The sequence below is a fragment of the Poromitra crassiceps genome (assembly GCF_964638095.1).
Source record: "Poromitra crassiceps genome assembly, chromosome: 20".
NCBI lineage: Eukaryota > Metazoa > Chordata > Actinopteri > Beryciformes > Melamphaidae > Poromitra > Poromitra crassiceps.
Window position 1 is genome coordinate 16,926,762 of NC_139637.1, and position 20,353 is coordinate 16,947,114.

The 20,353-nt window shown below is 43.0% G+C and overlaps 1 protein-coding gene across 1 annotated transcript in view; it reads left to right on the top strand.

Moving 5' to 3' along the window:
* Positions 1 to 5,944: 5,944 nt before the first annotated feature.
* The window catches only part of sema3gb (sema domain, immunoglobulin domain (Ig), short basic domain, secreted, (semaphorin) 3Gb), a gene marked incomplete at both ends in the record, with an annotated part of 37,098 nt that continues 22,689 nt past the window's right edge, over positions 5,945 to 20,353 (top strand). Inside the window, one exon of the mRNA XM_083656940.1 lies at positions 5,945 to 6,050. Within this exon, the coding sequence (XP_083513066.1) occupies positions 5,945 to 6,050 (106 nt within the window). The remainder of the gene's footprint in view (positions 6,051 to 20,353) is intronic.

Genomic DNA, 20,353 nt, shown 5'->3' on the forward strand with positions numbered 1-20,353 from the left:
CATGTGCTGGCGAAGTCACAGCAACGAACTTTGAAAGATGGCAGAGCCAGACGGAGCCACTGGCAGTGATGAAGAAGACTTTCAGGTTTTATTGTCTGTTTTTGAATATTGTGCCAGTGAGAGTTTCAGTGTGTTTTATAATATAATAAACAATAAAAATGATATTTTCTTTTACCTGCCTATTTGTTTGGTTGAAAGTTGTTCTACATGAAGTTAATTCAATGTGAGAAAAAAGTAGTTTTGATGTAGCAAGCTGCTTTTGCCATGTTGCTCGTAGCTTAGCTTGCTACATTTCTCTGGGGATAGCTTCAATGTAGTTTAGCTATATTTAATTGAGAGTAACTGATAGCTTAGCTTACTACATTTTCCAAGTAGCTTGCCCATCACTGCACGCGACATAGGAGAACGCCACGATTGGAGGGGGGGTTTCCGTTTCCCCCCGTCTTGGGCGTGGCTTCTGAATGATGACGCGCTACGCAGTGTCTCTATATGACGTCACGAAAAAGTCACGTGCCTGTTGAGCTCTATAATCCATGTTTTTAATGCTTGGACTTGGCTTTTGCTCGACACTGCGGCACTTAAACCTCCCTAATTTCCTCCTCTCACTTTACTGACGTCCTTCTGTCTGTCAGCATCTGTGTTCACCCGCAGCCTCTCTGCTGTTAGGTGTCTGGACATTCTTTCTTTCTGACTCTGCTATTAGGATGCCCATCCCTTCAGCTTAACTGTGCAGGTGGCTTTTCTTATTGTAAGCGAAACCCTCAGTTGGGGCCTGATAATACGCTGCCGAGTCACCTGTGGCTGGTAATTACAGGCTTGGGACCTACTGTGCACTTAATGCACACTCAGCTCTCTCTCTGTCATCCATCTTTCCACCCTTTAAGCACACCAGAGTGATTCATTATTGCAAGCTGGTGGTAAACATCTCAAATAAACGATGGGAGCCACACAGGTAAAGTTCATCATCATACCTGCTATTTTCAACAGGCGTCGACCTGATGCTTGGAGAGACTGCTGCAGTTAAAGGAACACTCTGCCCATTTTCAACCAGCTTTGTATCATTAGAACATCAGTAGTATATCAGAAAACTGTAAACGGTTTTGAAGTCTGTCATTTAATTTGACAGTTATTGAGTGTTAAAGTGTGGACCAGTGACATCACTGGTCCACACTAACTCAAATTAATAACTCATTAACTCAAATCAACTCTCAATAACTGTCAAACTAGATGAATGATGAATAGTTTGACAGTTATTGAGAGTTGATTTGAGTTAATGAGTTATTAATTTGAGTTAGTGTGGACCAGTGGTGTCACTGGTCCACACTTTGACACTCAATAACTGTCAAATTAAATGACAGACTTCAAAACCGTTTACAGTTTTCTGATATACTACTGATGTTCTAATGATACGAAGCTGGTTGAAAATGGGCGGAGTGTTCCTTTAAGGTTCAAGTCTTTGTCAGGGCACGCTGTCGTGACTTCGCCTATTACAGTAACACAAATCACAGAGAGTTACGCTCATTACTCTGAGACCCAGATGGTTAGCATTGCTAGCCACATGAAATGACAGTTAATCATATAAATACATTTTATTTACATATCTGGATTTCACACTAAAAATGTATTGGTCTTTCCAATAAAAATCACACCCAGGTGCTGAGCGGTGCAGACAGACAGACAGACACCACTTAAAGGTCCATTCCGTAAGATTGAGGAAGAAATAAATGTGCACAAAGTGTTTTTTTATTACCAATGAGTGAATGCTCCGTAATGTAACTTTAAAAAATGAGTCCAGCCGCGTTTTTCTGCGTTTAGTCATTCCAAAGCTAACTATGCCTGTCTGTTGCTCACGGGACGTAACCATTTACCACACTGGACTACAGTACCACATCATACTGTTCCCATCCATGGCACACTGGACTACAGTACCACATCATACTGTTCCCATCCATGGCACACTGGACCGTTGAGCTTATGTTTATATAATGCCTGTTGTTTAGCTAACATAGAGGCTTGTCAGCTAACCGTCATACTGTCTTATTGTAAACATCATTGCACAGTAGCTAATAATACATGGCAAGTAGCAAAGAGTGGCTAATAGTTTGATGTTGACATTAACATTGGGTTGCCACTAATTCCAGAGCTTTGCTTTGTGGCTCAGATCGCTTTACCCCCGGGGTCTGATACAACACCGCAGCATTACTGCAGCTGCTGCTCCCACCTCACAGGCCATTCATCTCACAATCCCTCTTACTGTACTGGTGAAGAAGACCCTGAAACACCTGAACTCCTCTTCTCTTACCCTCACTGGTGAAGAAGACCCTGAAACACCTGAACTCCTCTCCTCTCACCCTCACTGGTGAAGAAGACCCTGAAACACCTGAACTCCTCTTCTCTCACCCTCACTGGTGAAGAAGACCCTGAAACACCTGAACTCCTCTTCTCTTACCCTCACTGGTGAAGAAGACCCTGAAACACCTGAACTCCTCTTCTCTCACCCTCACTGGTGAAGAAGACCCTGAAACACCTGAACTCCTCTTCTCTTACCCTCACTGGTGAAGAAGACCCTGAAACACTTGAACTCCTCTCCTCTCACCCTCACTGGTGAAGAAGACCCTGAAACACCTGAACTCCTCTTCTCTTACCCTCACTCGTGAAGAAGACCCTGAAACACCTGAACTCCTCTTCTCTTACCCTCACTGGTGAAGAAGACCCTGAAACACCTGAACTCCTCTTCTCTTACCCTCACTGGTGAAGAAGACCCTGAAACACCTGAACTCCTCTTCTCTCACCCTCACTGGTGAAGAAGACCCTGAAACATCTGAACTCCTCTTCTCTTACCCTCACTGGTGAAGAAGACCCTGAAACATCTGAACTCCTCTCCTCTTACCCTCACTGGTGACGAAGACCCTGAAACACCTGAACTCCTCTTCTCTCACCCTCACTGGTGAAGAAGACCCTGAAACACCTGAACTCCTCTTCTCTTACCCTCACTGGTGAAGAAGACCCTGAAACACCTGAACTCCTCTTCTCTTACCCTCACTGGTGAAGAAGACCCTGAAACACCTGAACTCCTCTTCTCTCACCCTCACTGGTGAAGAAGACCCTGAAACATCTGAACTCCTCTTCTCTTACCCTCACTGGTGAAGAAGACCCTGAAACATCTGAACTCCTCTCCTCTTACCCTCACTGGTGACGAAGACCCTGAAACACCTGAACTCCTCTTCTCTTACCCTCACTGGTGAAGAAGACCCTGAAACACCTGAACTCCTCTTCTCTTACCCTCACTGGTGAAGAAGACCCTGAAACACCTGAACTCCTCTTCTCTCACCCTCACTGGTGAAGAAGACCCTGAAACACCTGAACTCCTCTTATCTTACCCTCACTGGTGAAGAAGACCCTGAAACACCTGAACTCCTCTTCTCTTCCCCTCACTGGTGAAGAAGACCCTGAAACACCCAACCTCCTCTTGGGGTACTTGTTCACCCCTCACCTGAATGGACAGGCCACCACCAACTGCTCATGTGCACATTTTTGGAGATCACAGTGCGAAGAAGCCAAAAATATAAGATCATCTACAAACAGCAGAGATCATGCCACCTTAACCCATTTGTGACTAAAGACTATGCCCCTCTCTCTCTCTCTCTCTCTCTCTCTCTCTCTCTCCATATATATGGATTTATATACTGTATATATATATACACACACACACACACACACACACACACACACACACACACACACACACACACACACACACACACACACACACACACACACACACACATATATATATATATATATATACCATATATATATATATATATATATATATATATATACAGACACATATATATAATATATTTATTTATTCATTCATTCATTCATTCATTCATTCATTCATTTATTTATTTATTTATCATGCCTTAATTGGTAGACAAAGTAGATTTTCTTTTAAAAATGTTGTCTTTTGTCTGAGATTTAACCCTTTACTAGATGCGTCTTGATTTGTGGTTTTGCTTTCATCCTAGGCCTGTTACAGTAGGTCATTGACCTCAGGAAGCAGCTTTCTTGCACAGGATGCTGTACTCATCGTTATCACTTTGTCCACATAACGAGGGCGAGGCCGATCCACTCCCTGCTGATCTTCCCCACCCAACACCACCCACCACCACCACCACCCACCACCACCACCACCCACCACCACCACCCAATGTGATGCCCTCAAATTGCCTCCATTTCCATAGTGAATGCTAGTCTAGAGGGACACTGTTCCTGCTGCCATGACACCAAGTTCCTGTCCTCGCCATGCTGTGGGAAACTCTAATCTTCTGCAGCTTGCAGGCTTTGGCAGTGGACTGTGGGAGGAAAGCATACTCCCAATCATCTAAGAAACTTATACAAGGCTCCACTTTTCTTTCCCTACAGCACCGTCACTTTAGCAAGAGGCACCAGTGTTTCCCATACATAAAGGAATTTATGATTTTTTTATTTTTATTTTTACAGTGCACCTGAACGCAACATGCAAGATACCCGCCGAATAAGTGTCCAAATGCTCATGTCATTCTGGCCAATACTTCTGTTATAGCATTTCAGTCTGGAATATGGAATATCTTTCAATAATCTATGATTTAGCTGCTAAATTGTCAAATACCGACATCTGCTCGCTACCCAGGCACTTACTGTATGTATGTACTTAACCTAACTAACTTAACCTAACTAACTATCCGGTGTGCACAACACTGTCAGCCTAAACTCCGGCTGACACCCCAAAAACCTACAATCCGCTACAGAAAAATGTATATTGTTTGTTTATTAACTGGCCCCTGGCCTTCTATCATTTCACGAAAGTGAAAGCAAGTTGAGTATCCCTGACCTATAGGGAGAAATTTAGTTTGTCATTGTAAACCCACAGCACAGTAATGATGACATGTTCTTCATAGATCTAGCCTTTTAATTTTGCTCTTATGCTTTCTCAAAGTACACAAAATTCATGCATTTTACTTTAAAATGTTTTAAAAAAATCTCGCGGGGGGCATGTCCCCGCACCCCCCTAGGGGGTCTGCGGTCCCCCACCACAAATACTCAAAATCCTGTGGGAAACACTGGGCACAGATCATGGAAAGACACCTGTCACAGGATGCCTGTGATTTAAACATAATAAGGAGTTACTATTTTTGCTACATGTAGCGAATAAACTTGTTTGACAGTGAGGCTTGATATTTGCATTGTTATGATATCAAAGTGCCGAACCTATTTACAGATTATATAATCAATCAATCCAGTGACACTCACATTCAGAAGCCCTGCTGGTTTGTTGGCATTGTGAACACAAGGCCGCGTCTCTCTTCAGATGATGGTTTCCATGGGGATGCAATTGGGCGAAAAATGTATTTCATTCTTTCGGTATTTTCCTGGCCATATGCTTTCTTCAATGTGGAATCGGCTGCCATTGATGACAAATGGCCATAAATAAGCAGAATGCCTTGCAGATGCCTCGATAATTCATCACTCTGACAACAGAGACTGGCCCGTTTGAGTCAGGGAACGCAATGTATTTACTTGGAAGGTTTAGGCTCGTTAATTAAGTCCACTGTACCTCAGGCTCTGTTGGTCTGGGACCAGATCCCACCACAACTCTCTGTAATCGGTCTCCTTTCTCCTCTGCTCTCCAACTGACTGACAGAAAACAAGACACAGAGTCTAATAACGGTGTGCCTTCTACACCGGTGTTGGATGCAATGTGGATGCGGGGGAATTATATATATATGTATATATATATATATATATATATATATATATATATATATATATATATATATATATATATATATATATATATATATATATAATTATATATAGTTGGTTAATCTGCACTGCCTTTGAAACGTTTTCTCCTCTCTCCTTGTGCAAGGAGCCAAAGGTTACCTCTGCTGTCACTGCCATGCAGACCAGCCAGGCCGCCCTCCTCCTCCTCCTCCTGGCCTGTTGTGTCTACCGTTGCCATGGTTACTCCCGTGCAGCTCCCAGGGTGCATCTGTCTTACAAAGGTGAGCTGTAGTTTGTGTTTTGTTTCCCGCCGAGTTCATTTGGTCGCTATTCTCAGCCACTCTTGAAAGCTTTAGCATTGAAACAAGTCTGTTTCGAAAGGATAAAATAAGGTGCCGTAAAGGCTGGATAAATCTCTGTTCAAAGGGAGAAAGATGTGTAGCTTAGCTTAATTGCTTTCTATAATTACGTCTAAAGCAATAATGGGCCAGACGTCTGTGAGTTCAAGCCTAAATTATGACCATTTTCCAGCTGCAATTTTCCCCAACACTTCATGCACTCAAGGTTGAATCCCCCTTTCATCTTTCCATTTTTGACTTCAGCTGAAAGATTAATGATACGCTGAGAGTTCACCTCTGAGCAACACGTTTTCTTCCACAATGGAGTATCAATTTGAAATGTTGTGTTAGAATCATACAATCATTTTGAATTGACATAAAACTTTATGGAGCGAAACAGATTCAGGAATGGAGAGCTCCTGAATCAGAAAGGACAAATTCACTTTTATTTCATTTGTGTGAGTCTAATCGTGATTAGAGCTGGGTATCTTAGGCCAGTGGTTCTCAAATGGGGGTCCGCGGACCACCAGGGGTCCGTGGCACTTTGCCAGGGGGTCCGCGAAAAGTTTTCAAGTAAAAATTTTTTTTTTTTTTTTTTTTTTTTATTAAAAAATAAAATACTACATGTTAATTATTCCTTCTCAAACTACTTCCTACATGGTGCTAGTCTATCAAAATATCTTGGATGCCATTGATTGTGTTGCATAGTGGTTTTCTAATTGTGATATTGTAAGTCGCTTTGGACAAAACAAAAGTGTCTGCTAAATGACGTAATGTAAATGTAATGTAATAAAAAAAAAATATATATATATATTTTTTGCAAACTCTTCATAGTTCAACGAAAATAGTTTATGCTTTAAATCTAAAATGGTTCATGGATTACATTCTAATAACAAACCTATCAAAATAAAAGTCAAGCACATTACCGTGGAAACAATTAAGCTTAGCCCAAAATCACAAATCAGAATGAGGGGGTCCCCGGTATATTTTCTATCTTGTAAGGGGTCCTTGGCTGAAAAACATTTGAGAACCTCTGTCTTAGGCCATGTTCAGACTAGGAGGCCAAATCTGATTTGTGAACTTTAATGACCAGACCTATTTATGATTCTATCCAGATTGGTTTTATGAGTCTCTGGATGCTCCAAGTCTGATTCGTGTCACTTGTCCCAAAAAAGTAATAATAAAATAAATAATAATAAAAAGGGTAGTTTCCATTCTGCTTTCGACTGATGTGACTTCAGTCTGGACGCGCTGATCACCCAAATCAGATTTGAGAGTGTCTTTTGCAGGGGGCGGGGACTTGAAGAGCAGAGAGCAGACATGCAAACACTGCCAGAAACATTGTATGTTGGCTCATTGGCCCAAATTTGTATCTGGACACACAGATCCGACTTGAACACTTGCCCAAATCGGATTTGTGACAGTGCGTGGACACACTCCCAAATCAGATTTGTGAAACCAATCAAGATAATGATGATTAACGACTTAAGCAGCAAATCGCATTTGCCTGTAATGTGAACATGGCCTTAGTGTCGAAACTTCTCCAGTCAAACGATAGCTGTATATGATCCTTCTTGTACACAGATCTAGAAAATAAATGACTATTTGTATGGTTTTGCTCGCAGCCAATCACCGCAAGCGTTCTTCGGTGTAATGCGACATGTGATTGGCCCACCCACACTGCAACCCATACAGTCTGTGATGGTGAAGTGGAGTGCGGTGTATGTGACGGAATTGGCAGTTTAGTGTGCCGAGATGCCAATCCAATCAAAACGTTAAAAAAAGAAAGTATTGAATGAACTTCAATGAAGTACTCTTAGTGGTATATCAGTATCACTTTAAGGGTATCACTTTTATTGGTACTGGTTATTGTTATTTTTGTTAAACGATACCCAGCCCTAAATCGAGATGAGCGAGTATCGGAGTACAAGCAGCCTCAGTTGAGAAACCTGAAACAAAGAGAGGTGTAAATCTCAGTTGGACATGCGTGTGTTTGAGAGCGAGCGGGGGCAGAGAGATGCAGAGAGGTGACAGCGGGTGGGCTGACTCAGGTTATTGTGTGCGTAGATGACAGCGAAACGCATTCCTCTTCTGAGAAAGAGGATAGGGGCAATGGTGTAACCGCAGTAAAAATAGCCTCGCCACGGTTGCTGTGTTTATCTCCTAGCAAACGCGCAGGGAAGCCCCCCAAAGAATGTTGTCGCGAGGGCTTCGCTCCAGGAGCCTCATGTGGCGAATGTGGCGCAGCCGCCCGGACTGCCGAAACCTGGAAACCTGGAAACGCTTCACTACGATGACTCCATGTGTGCCGGCGAGTCAGCCAGAACACAGGCAGGCAGGGGCTGTTATTGCCAACTATTCGATATTACAGATACTGGGAACTTTGGAAGGGTGGTCCTGACGCTTAGAATACCAGTGTGAGGGGTAAGATCTGCTTATGTTCACTATCCACTTTAGAGTTCATCCTGGCTCTTGAAGCCATGGCACAATATCTCTGCCTGGCCCTTGTCTCTCTGCACGTCATTCTCTATTTCCTCGTCCTCCGTCGATCTTTTAGCCGAGCTGCGTCACCAGCTCAGCTAACTCTCCCAGAGCCTTTGTTTTCATATATTATATATTATATAATATATATATATATATATATATATATATATATATATATATATATTGTATATAGCTTAGCTTAATTGCTTTCTATAATTACGTCTAAAGCAATAATATATATATATATACAGTATATATATATGTATATATATATATTGTATATATATATATATATATATATATATATATATATATATATATATATATATATATATATATATATATATATATATATATAAAAGACTTATATATAACTTATATATAGGACCAATATATATATACAGGTTATGGGAACGGTTTTGGAAAAGGTTGACACAGCCCTGTGTGCAAAGCCAAATACCCAGGAACAGTGTTGGGAAGTAACCTGTTACTTAATAACGCGTTACTGTAATCTGATTACTTTTTCAGTAACTAAGTAATATAAGGCGTTACAATTTCCAAAACAGTAATTATATTACAGTTACTAATCCAAGTAATGCCGAGTTACTTTATTTATGCAGAAAAAAAACATAAGAAAAACCCAGGAGAGACTATTGCTTGTATAAATATATACCGTAAATTCCGGACTATAAGCCGCACCTTTTTTCCCGTTTTTTGGCCTTTTTTGGCCCCTGCGGCTTATATAACGGTGCGGCTTATCTATGGATTTTTTCCAAAAAAAAAAAAAAAAAAAAAATCTCTCTTTTTTAGCACTCTTTCTAACTATAAATCCACTTCTGTTTTAATTTCCTCTCTTGCCCTCTTTTCACCACACTGTATGACACTGTATGACACTGTGTGCACTGTAAAAAAGAAACACAGGTGGTGTTGTGTTATGTTGTTTTGTTGAAATGTTAATAAATGGGAGCTTCCTCAAACAGCCATCTCTTTCCCGACAATCCCCTCTGTGCATGAACCCTTACATATGGTAATTAAACATTAAAACACAATTAATAAAAAAAAAAAAAAAAAAAAAAAAACATTAAAACACCCGCGGCTTATAGTCCGGTGCGGCTTATATATGTAAAAAACAGTCAACTTTGCAGGTGCGGCTTATACACCGGTGCGGCTTATAGTCCGGAATTTACGGTACATCCTGTATCCCATCACTTCAGGTTTGACAGGCTGCAATGTGCAGTTTGGCCGATTGCACGACTTCTGTATTTCGTTCCAATAAAGTGGATTCAGTTGCAAAAGAAAAGAAAACTTGAAAAAAAGAATGAAAAAGTAACTAGTAACGTAACTAGTAATGTAAGTAATTACTTTGGAAAAAAGTCATCAGTAAAGTAGCTTTTATTACTTTTTTGGGGAGTAATCAGTAATCAGTAACTAATTACATTTCCCAAGTAACTTGACCAACACTGCCCAGGAATCAGCGCCATGCTTCATCTTAATACAACTGTAAGGTCCAGACATGGGAAAGGCTCCCCCCACCCCCCCTCTGTCCCTGTCTGGACCTTTTTCTGAGAACTAGCCTACAGCTTTGTTTATGTGTCCCTCAGTGAGCAATGGATTATCCTCCTTGCCACTTTAAAGTGCTGCTTCTTATAAATTGTACAATTAGGGCTGACTTATAGCAGTGCAGTGCAGTGAAGTGCATCTGACCATATTAGCGCAGTGAACATGAACGCGATCGTTGAAAGTATTTCTTTGATTAAGTTAAAGGAACACTCCGCCCATTTTCAACCAGCTTTGTATCATTAGAACATCAGTAGTATATCAGAAAACTGTAAACGGTTTTGTAGTCTGTCATTTAATTTGACAGTTATTGAGTGTTAAAGTGTGGACCAGTGAGTGTGGACTCATTAACTCAAATCAACTCTCAATAACTGTCAAACTATTCATCATTCATCTAGTTTGACAGTTATTGAGAGTTGATTTGAGTTAATGAGTTATTAATTTGAGTTAGTGTGGACCAGTGATGTCACTGGTCCACACTTTAACACTCAATAACTGTCAAATTAAATGACAGACTTCAAAACCGTTTACAGTTTTCTGATATACTACTGATGTTCTAATGATACAAAGCTGGTTGAAAATGGGCAGAGTGTTCCTTTAATCCACCGTTTTCACATCATTTTACAATGCAGTGCTGTTCGTTTACCCAGATAGGTCAGAAGGTAGCGTTCTATTCTGGTCATCACAGGTTATGTGAAAAATCCATCGGACAACTGTGGCGCAACAGGGTCCAAGAAGTCTGTGTGATTAGTTTGTTTTTTTCTTCCTTGAGAATATTATGCCGAATGCGAGCCAAACGAACCGGTCGAGTACAAAGCCAGGCGCTGACGGAGCTCTGTGACAGTGGAGTGGAAAACAGGGAAGTCCCTGTAGATCTGCAGCCCGGGCAAGCCGCCAACACTGGCACCTAGCCACTAATCCAGCCACAAGTGGGCTGTGGTGCCCCCCGAAAGCCACAGGCGAAGACAGACAAAGCCGGCAGCAAAAACGTGTTGAGGCAACACTTCAGCTCTGCTCTCAGGGCGAGGAGACGGAGGTCAGAGAGCATGCGACGGTAGTGGAGTGCGAGCCGACCGACGGCCTCGCTGGTGATGATACTGTGGCAGTAACACTCCCAGGCCAGCAGGTGTCGCCATGCGGGGCCGTGTTGACAGGGAATGTGCAAGGGATGCGGGCGGCGGAGGGTGGTTGTCTCCGCGAAGTGCATTAAAATCGTATAACGCACACCGGGGAGTTGATTATCGCGCTTATACCATGGTCATTTGCCAGCAATATGAAATGAAAGCATTTGTGAATTTTTGGTGCAAGTTTAGCAATCAAAACCTTACTTTTTTTAACCAGCCATAACTCATGTTTACCTAGCAACACTTGGGGGACTGACTAATACCTGGAACAAGCGTAAACCATCCCGTCGGCTTCTCATGCAATGGAAACGTTGTTCGCTGTTCCAGTAAATAGGACGAACCTTGGATACGAGCTGGTGTGGTGCAGGGAAGCTAGTCCGCTCAGCTCAGAGAAGCTGAGGTAGCGAGTTGAATATAACGTTAGCTGTGCTGTTTGATTAAACAGCTGTGCAGGTTGGGGAGCGCATGAATTTACAACATCTGATTAGACTTGGGCCGGACTACGTGTGCATCAGAGCCGTGTAGATAGAAGAGTGCCGACATCTCCATTCTCTCCAATGGACCAGTTTTTTACTCTCAAGAGTTCCAGGAAGTAAGGTCCTGGATTAAGCAGCACTGTCGAGCAAAATAGACAGTTTGTGTTGTACTCTGAAAGGGTTTTTCCCCCTCCTTGAATCAAATTGTACATTATCAGCTTTCTTTTAGCATGCAAAAAGTAGCGCGAGACCCATTCCTGGCTGTTCATTGGCTAATGAGTCTCGCATTTTGGTCCTCCGCTGACGCCACTCTCTCTCTAGAGGACACTAGTGTGCATTATACGGTTTTAATGCACACCTGCCGGCCAATCAGAGACGAGTATTCACCCAGGTACTGCAGGTGAACTCAGAACTGCTTCAATATCAATTACCATTTTAAATCAAAACGTGTTTTGCTTGTTTTATGTGTTGATATAGTTGCCCAGAGCTGTCCAGAAATCGTTCTACTCGAACTCCACATCCATTTTCACCGAGTGCTGCGGCTTGTTTGTGATTTAAACAGCGCACTGGCAGACATTTTGACTCCGCCCTCCTTGGAGAAACATTGATACTTTAAGTCGCCACGGTCAACATTGTTTCAAGTGCTGCTGAGGCCCACATGCTTCACTAATGTTTCACTAAACGCTGCCAAGCCGCTCTGGCAATTTGGTTGATAATTGACACTAATCCTCTCCGTGCTGCTTCGTTATTCCAATTCTTTACAATATGACAATACATGACAGCAATAATGAGCAACAGTAATGATGGATTCCAATATTATATATTTTTTTTTATATATTTCTTATCCCATTTTTATCCCCCATTAGTGCACATTTTCATTTATCCTGGTTGCTGCTCCACCCTCTGTCGATCTGGGGAGAGCCCAAACTGGCTCCATGCTTCCTCCGAGACATGGGCAGTTAGCCAGCAGCTTCTTTTCACCTGACAGGGGAAGCTTCACCGATACTATCCAATACTATTTTTTATTTTATATCATCATCATCATCATCATCATCATCATCATCATTTGATATCTAAAAATGTGGATACAGAAAGAGTGAACCAGGCACGTCGGCTGGCTTCCTGTTTGTACCGTGGAGATGGTCAAGGTCAGTCACCTTCTGTCCATCCTGCAAGACACACCTCATCCTCCCGGTGTTCCAACGCCTCCTCTCACTTCCCGGACGGCCGGGCACACGCTCCCAGATACATACTAAAAAAAGCCTTTCATTTACTTTTCATAATAATAATAATAATAATAATAATAATAATAATAATAAAGGTAATAATAATAATAATAATAATAATAATAATACCAAGAACTGGATTAAGAAACACCTGCCATATTTTGTGTCCCACTAACAAATGTTGATTCAAGGCTGTCTGGTTGATTTGTGCCCAGGCAGGCTGACACACACGCACACGCACACGCACACGCACACACACACACACACACACACACACACACACACACACACACACACACACACACACACACACACACACACACACACACACACACACACACGCACGCACACACACACACACACACACACACACACACATGGTATCAGGGCCTATGCAATCAATCAAAAACCACTGATGTAATGAGCCTCTCCCAAAACTCCCTCATGATTGATTACTTGATTGTTTTTATTCATTGTGTCATGCACTTTTTTTTATGGGCTTACAAGACAACAAAATACACACTACACACTACAACATAAGCCAGCGCTATAGTGGTACAACTAAATCACAGCATATTCCTGAAACAGCAAAACATCACTTTCTAAACAAAACGTTCTGCCTTTGCTCCCAGGCCTGGCAAATAAAATGAGCTATGAAGAAGGTTGCTTTCTTAAAACACAACTCAAGTTTCTCATAATCATCCAACTAAAAAAAAAAGTCAATGTAAATAGAGGACATTTTACATTATGGTCTGACAGGGACAAGGAACAGAACAGAAGACATAATATCAAAAGATCATCACATGGAATATCCTAAAAATATGTGTGATTTGGTTAAAGAGATATTTCTGAGATATAGTAGTTTTGGGGAATTTGACTTTTTACCCACTTTCCCACAGTCAGAAACAAATAAATGCCTTCACACCTTTTTTGGTCTAGTCTGAAGAAACAAACAAACAAACAGCAATATCAGGCTGTCTTGGCTCAATTGTTGAGTGTTTATGGGATCAAATAACATAATCATGATCTCATAGGCATCCAGGAAGGAATTGAGCGAGGAATCCAAGCTTTGTTTGGGGGGAGGCCCACCATCTCAGACTTTGAAAACCTCTGCCTTAAAATGATCATTTCACGTTCTCTGTGTGAAGTCACAATTTGGGCCATATCTTACGCACAGTGCAAGGGCAAGAGCAAGGGCAAGCGTTATCTTTGCTAGTTTCTAGCACTCAAAATCTCCCCTTTTTTCTTATAATTAACACTGGTTCACTGAAACACGTCCTGTGATGTACTGACCCAGTGGGAATTAAAAGATATTTTCAGTGCTAGAAACTAGCAAAGATAACGCTTGCACTGGCAGTGGGCGTAAGATATGGCCCAATATGTTTTTATTTGAGATGACACATAATGTTAGAAATCAATCACTTTTTCACAGACCCAGGACCGCACTGCGTCACACTTGCCCACATTCCAGCTGTTTAGTTTTGCAGACGACTCAGTGAAAGCACAGTCCTTCTGTTTGGACTTTCTACGGGGCTGGATTTTCTTCCAGAACCTGTTTAGAAAAAAAAGGTGTATAGTCAATTGTACTTGGTGGAAGATGAGATGCGCAATGCATTTTCAGGCCAAATCACCGATGACTGACTGGGACTGAAGAATGGATGTCTTACCCTGTGCCCTTCAGAAGTGTGCCATCCACCCATTTCCAGGTCCCCTCCTCATCCTTGTCACTCAAACCAATCCAGGAGGGTCTCTTGTTCAAGGAATTGATGAATTTCTGTTGAATTATTGAAAAGACAAATGACATCAACACACACTTGTGAAGCACTCAAACAAAGTGTGGAATGTGAGACAGATTTAGCCCAAATAAATGGACACTAAAGAGATTTTTACCACTTGGGGAGGGGGGGTGTGTGTGTTTTACCACTTTTCCCTTTACCTGTTCTTCTTGGCTGGTGATGATGACCAGGTCTGCTCCTCTCTGTAGACAGTCCTGCCTGCTGCCATTCCAGCTTTTTTGATCAGCAGAAATGTAGTAAAAACTGGTGTTGAGTGATCTACATCCAGCTTCAGCGTTACAGAAACGCTCTGCAAGAGGAGAGGATCTTAAGAGCAGCAAATAAAAGTACAATATATACGCACACAAATGTACAGTACATGCATGCTCAGGCAAATGCAAAGAGACAGACAGGCAGACAGACAGACAGACAGACAGACAGATAGGCAGGCAGATAGGCAGACAGACAGACAGGCAGACAGACAGGCAGATAGGCAGACAGACAGACAGACAGGCAGACAGACAGGCAGACAGACAGGCAGACAGACAGACAGACAGACAGACAGACAGACAGACAGACAGACAGGCAGACAGACAGACAGGCAGACAGACAGATAGACAGGCAGACAGACAGACAGACAGACAGACAGACAGACAGACAGACAGACAGACAGCCATACTCAACTGAGCTCAAACAAAGTCTTGTTGAGGGTCTGCAGTTTGCTTTTGTCCACAAAGGAGGTGCAGTTCTGTGAATCTAAAACAGTGGTAGAATTGAGGTAGAAACAAACATGCAAAATGGATGGTGAAAGTGAGAATCTCTTGTGTGAAAGAGGAAGTGAATGGCTCACAGTGGACCGCAACACCTATGAGGGCGGCCAATAGGAGAAGACACATCGGCACCAGACACACTGTAGTCACCCTGCAGGGCTTGGTCACCGGCTGGACAACATCAGCTGTAAGAACAAGACAGACCAGGTTATGTTTTAGTTATTTGCTGTATTATAAGTGATTAGATTAGATCCCCCCCGAACATACATTACATGTACTGTGTGTGTGTGTGTGTGTGTGCGTGCGTGCGTGCGTGCGTGCGTGCGTGCATGCGTGCGTGTGTGTAATGGCGTTGTGTTGATGGTACTTGCAGCAACCCATGTTAAGGGCTTGCCCAGGGGTGAATTCGAACCGCCGACCTCCGGCTTCCAAAGCACACACCAACAAGAGAGCTAGCTCCCTTGGCGGAGCTGATTAACGGGCCTTTATACTGGGGGAGTGAGTTTAACAAACTTACTCACTACGACTATGTATGTATGTATGTATGTATGTATGTATGTATGTATGTATGTATATAAAATGAGAAAAGAAATATAGGCAAGAAAATGCCAAACAAGAACAGACAATTATTGAATTGACAGCAAGTATACAGCACATTCTCAATCAATATGAATATTTCATGTCCGAAAAGGAGTAGGAAGAAGTGAATAGAGAGCCAAAGTCGATCTCACTTCCTGCTTCAGCATGCGTACCAGAGACTTTCATCCAGCATTTATTTTCCCATAGACATTTCGTAAAATGCGTATAAAAATAGTTTTACTTAGTCAAACCAAACGATTCAGCTATATTTCACTTCAACCAAAACTTTTTTTTATAAATAATTTTTATAGAGTTTGGTTTGACTAAGTAAAACAATTTTTTATAAGCATTTTACGAAATGTAAAATAAATGGTGTGTGTGTGTGTGTGTGTGTGTGTGTGTGTGTGTGTGTGTGTGTGTGTGTGTGTGTGTGTGTGTGTGTTACTCACCTAGCTCCTGAGGTGGTGTGTTCTCCGTATTTCCGTCACGACCCCCATAGTTGTCTGCACTTTCATAGATGTCACAGTCCACTGTCCTCTCCTCCACCATGGAGGAGGCCCTCTCCTCCCTCTTTCCTCGACACTCCTCTGTTTCCAGTGGATCTTCGTAGATGTGAATGTCAGACATCTCCATCTTCTGTCTCAATCATCAGCTACTTTTAGATCTGGACTTGTTTTCAGTTTGCTGCTCTTTTCTGCATAGTAAACTACACAGTAGCCTAAGTCATTTTTTGTGATCTAATCCAAAGAAAGACTTGTTTCCTAGCTCCATTCAGTATCATGCGACTCTACGGATGCTACCGGGTATATAGAGTATAAGAGTTTCTCCTCACTTCCTCCTTACTTTGAGAAGTAGGGTAAAGTTGAGATAGGCTGTCAATACCAGCCGCGACGGCTGCTGTTGTTTTCACCGTGCGTGTGTGTGTGTGCGTGTGCGTGCGTGTGTGCGTGTGCGTGCGTGTGCGTGTGCGTGTTTGTGTGTGTGTGTGTGCTTGGGTGTGTGTGTGTGTGTGTGTGTGTGTGTGTGTGTGTGTGTGTGGGTGTGTGTGTGTGTGTGTCGTCATGGCAAAATGTGAGACACCTATTGTAGCGGGAACTACCACAGAAGTGGTTTTGCCCAATATTGACCACCCCTTCCCCCCCCCCCCCCCCCCACACACACACATGCACACACACACATACCCCCCCCCCCCCCCAAAAAAAAAGAAGCTATATGTATTTCTCTGCGGAAAAACCCGTTGTGCTTTTCAATGGTCTTTTTCCAAGTAAATCCATAGCCAGAACTAATGTGGCGGAACCAAAGTTACTTCCGCATTGACTGAGGTGTATGCGCTGTGTGCCGTCATCAGTACTTCCTGGTATGCATTTACTTGGAAATTGACCGTTTCCCGTAACTTTGGATTATGATTTCATGGCGTCACAACATGTACATATGAGTGTTTTAGGCACTGTTGGAATGTGTAATTTTTGGTAACTGTACGGCGGTAGGCTGGTGTAGCGTTTATTTACTACCATTGTAGTTGTTAGCACTAGCAGGAGCAGCACAGGGCTACTTTCTACTGCACGCACAGGGAAGAGAAAGGCCTCTCTCTTCTCCTCTTACTATCGGGAATATGACAAATAGGCAAATCTCCCAAAATGTTGGCGTGCTCCTTTTAAAGGCAGTTAGGACAAATTAGATGCACCTCTGTTCTGTCCACGTCAGGCTGGACGGGAGGATAAAGTGAAGGGAGAAGTTAGACTTTAACTTTCTCAAACTGCTCTCTGACCACTGGACCAGGTCTGTGGAAGCCTTTCACCTGCTACCTGACTCACCTCACTCCAAAGTCACGTCCCCCGGCCAGAGGTGTTATCAACTGACTCTACAAAAGCCACTCTGTCCGCTGAGATGGAGATGTGACTGAGATGAGAATGAACTACTACCCAACGCTATCTGATGACAAACTGACAAACTGCTTACAGCGAAAGCAAATGAGAGGCTCTCAGTGTGTTTTGCAGTATGTGTCTGGGAGCGTCCGGGAAGTGCGAGGTGGTGTTGGAACACCAGGAGGATGAGGTGTGTGTGCAGGATGAGAAGTGCGAGGTGGTGTTGGAACACCAGGAGGATGAGGTGTGTGTGCAGGATGAGAAGTGCGAGGTGGTGTTGGAACACCAGGAGGATGAGGTGTGTGTGCAGGATGAGAAGTGCGAGGTGGTGTTGGAACACCAGGAGGATGAGGTGTGTGTGCAGGATGAGAAGTGCGAGGTGGTGTTGGAACACCAGGAGGATGAGGTGTGTGTGCAGGATGAGAAGTGCGAGGTGGTGTTGGAACACGAGGAGGATGAGGTGTGTGTGCAGGATGAGAAGTGCGAGGTGGTGTTGGAACACCAGGAGGATGAGGTGTGTGTGCAGGATGAGAAGTGCGAGGTGGTGTTGGAACACCAGGAGGATGAGGTGTGTGTGCAGGATGAGAAGTGCGAGGTGGTGTTGGAACACCAGGAGGATGAGGTGTGTGTGCAGGATGGACAGGAGGCCACTGACCCTGACCACCATCTCACCACGGTCCAAAGGCTCTTTCACACATAGTTAAATGTAAATTACTGGGATAACCTTTCAGGCACCGCAGCGATTTTCACTATTCACACATGCACCACTACGTTCAGGAACATTTCTGTCTCACGCCTTTTCTCAAATGCAATGGCAATTAGAGGTGTCAAAAATGTATCGTTTAATCGATGCATCGAAATGCGGACGTGTGAATCGAATTGAATCAAATCGTTGACAGATGAATCGTTGAATCTTTATGTTTAAATTTATGTTGACATTCAGATTTTAGAGCACTTTCTAAGTAAAAAAAGGGACTTGATATTTATCTGACTGCTTGTATTAATTGATGAAAAAGTAGCCATGTGCAGTAATAATATAGAAAATTGAGGATGTGATACTTGGAGCTGCGATACTTTGAGCTGTATCGAGGTGCATCGTGATGCATCGTGGAATCGAAACAAATCGAATCGTTGACAGATGAATCGTAATCGAATCGTGAGGCCAGTGAAGATTCACAGCCCTAATGGCAATGCTGGGATAGTTGGGGCACGGGGGGCTTCATTCACACCACAGCCGTGCAGGGATTTCCCCTGAAATGTTACTTGGTCTTGAGGTGGGGAAATTGGTGGTACAGAATTTCCCTGGATATCGATCCCTGCTCCCATTCACACGTGACGTGAGCCCATGCTGGAAATGTCCCTTGACTTTTCAGTGATAGGCTGCATGTGTGAAAGAGGTCAGTCAGGTACTGTTGCTGGTCTACTCAGACAAGCCTGTTGTGGATCTCCTATAGGAGGTCACCAGCCCCAAAGACTGCCTCTTCTCCTTTTTGGTCTCGGGTCTCAGACAGGCGGTGTTTGGCTGCTGCCTGATTTTTCCCACCAGGAGGCGCACTTGCTCACATGGCAAGTAGTATCCCAGATGCCATACCTGCCTTTGTAGGAAGTCTGCCAAGTAGCCCTGGGTTAAATCCAGTGTTGATGATAATTGAGTACCGTAAATTCCGGACTATAAGCCGCGGCTTTTCCCCCGTTTTTTGGCCCTGCGGCTTATATAACGGTGCGGCTTATCTATGGATTTTTTCAGAAAAAAAAAAAAAAAATACAAATAAAATCTCTCTTTTTTAGCACTCTTTCTAACTATAAATCCACTTCTGTTTTAATTTCCTCTCTTGCCCTCTTTTCACCACACCGCGGACACTGTGTGCACTGTAAAAATAAACAAAGGTGGTGTTGTGTTATGTTGTTTTGTTGAAATGTTACGGTAATACGGTAAATGGGAGCTTCCTCAAACAGCCAACAATCCCCTCTGTGCGTGAACCCTTACATATGGTAATTACGGTAAGCAAACGGCCACTCGGTGACCTCCAAAATCGATGGATTTTACAGGTTACACAGCTTCATCAGCACATTTTATGTGCATTGCTTTGCTGCTTGTTTTTTCGATTATTTTTTTGTAAAGCACCTTGAATTGCCTTTGTGTATGAAAGACTTGACATCATTGGCGGAAATCAACCGGTTACTCCTACCGGTTCAAAGTTCATCAGCAGCCCGGAATCACAACAAGACGAGCAGTCTCTCACTTACCATGGGGAAGGTACGCAGAAATTCACACGACGCAGCTTTCAAGTTGAAAGCAGTCAATCTCGCATTAAAAGAGGGAAACAGAGCAGCAGCGCGTACCCTGAGCATCAATGAGTCAATGGTGAGGCGTTGGAAGGCGCAGCAGG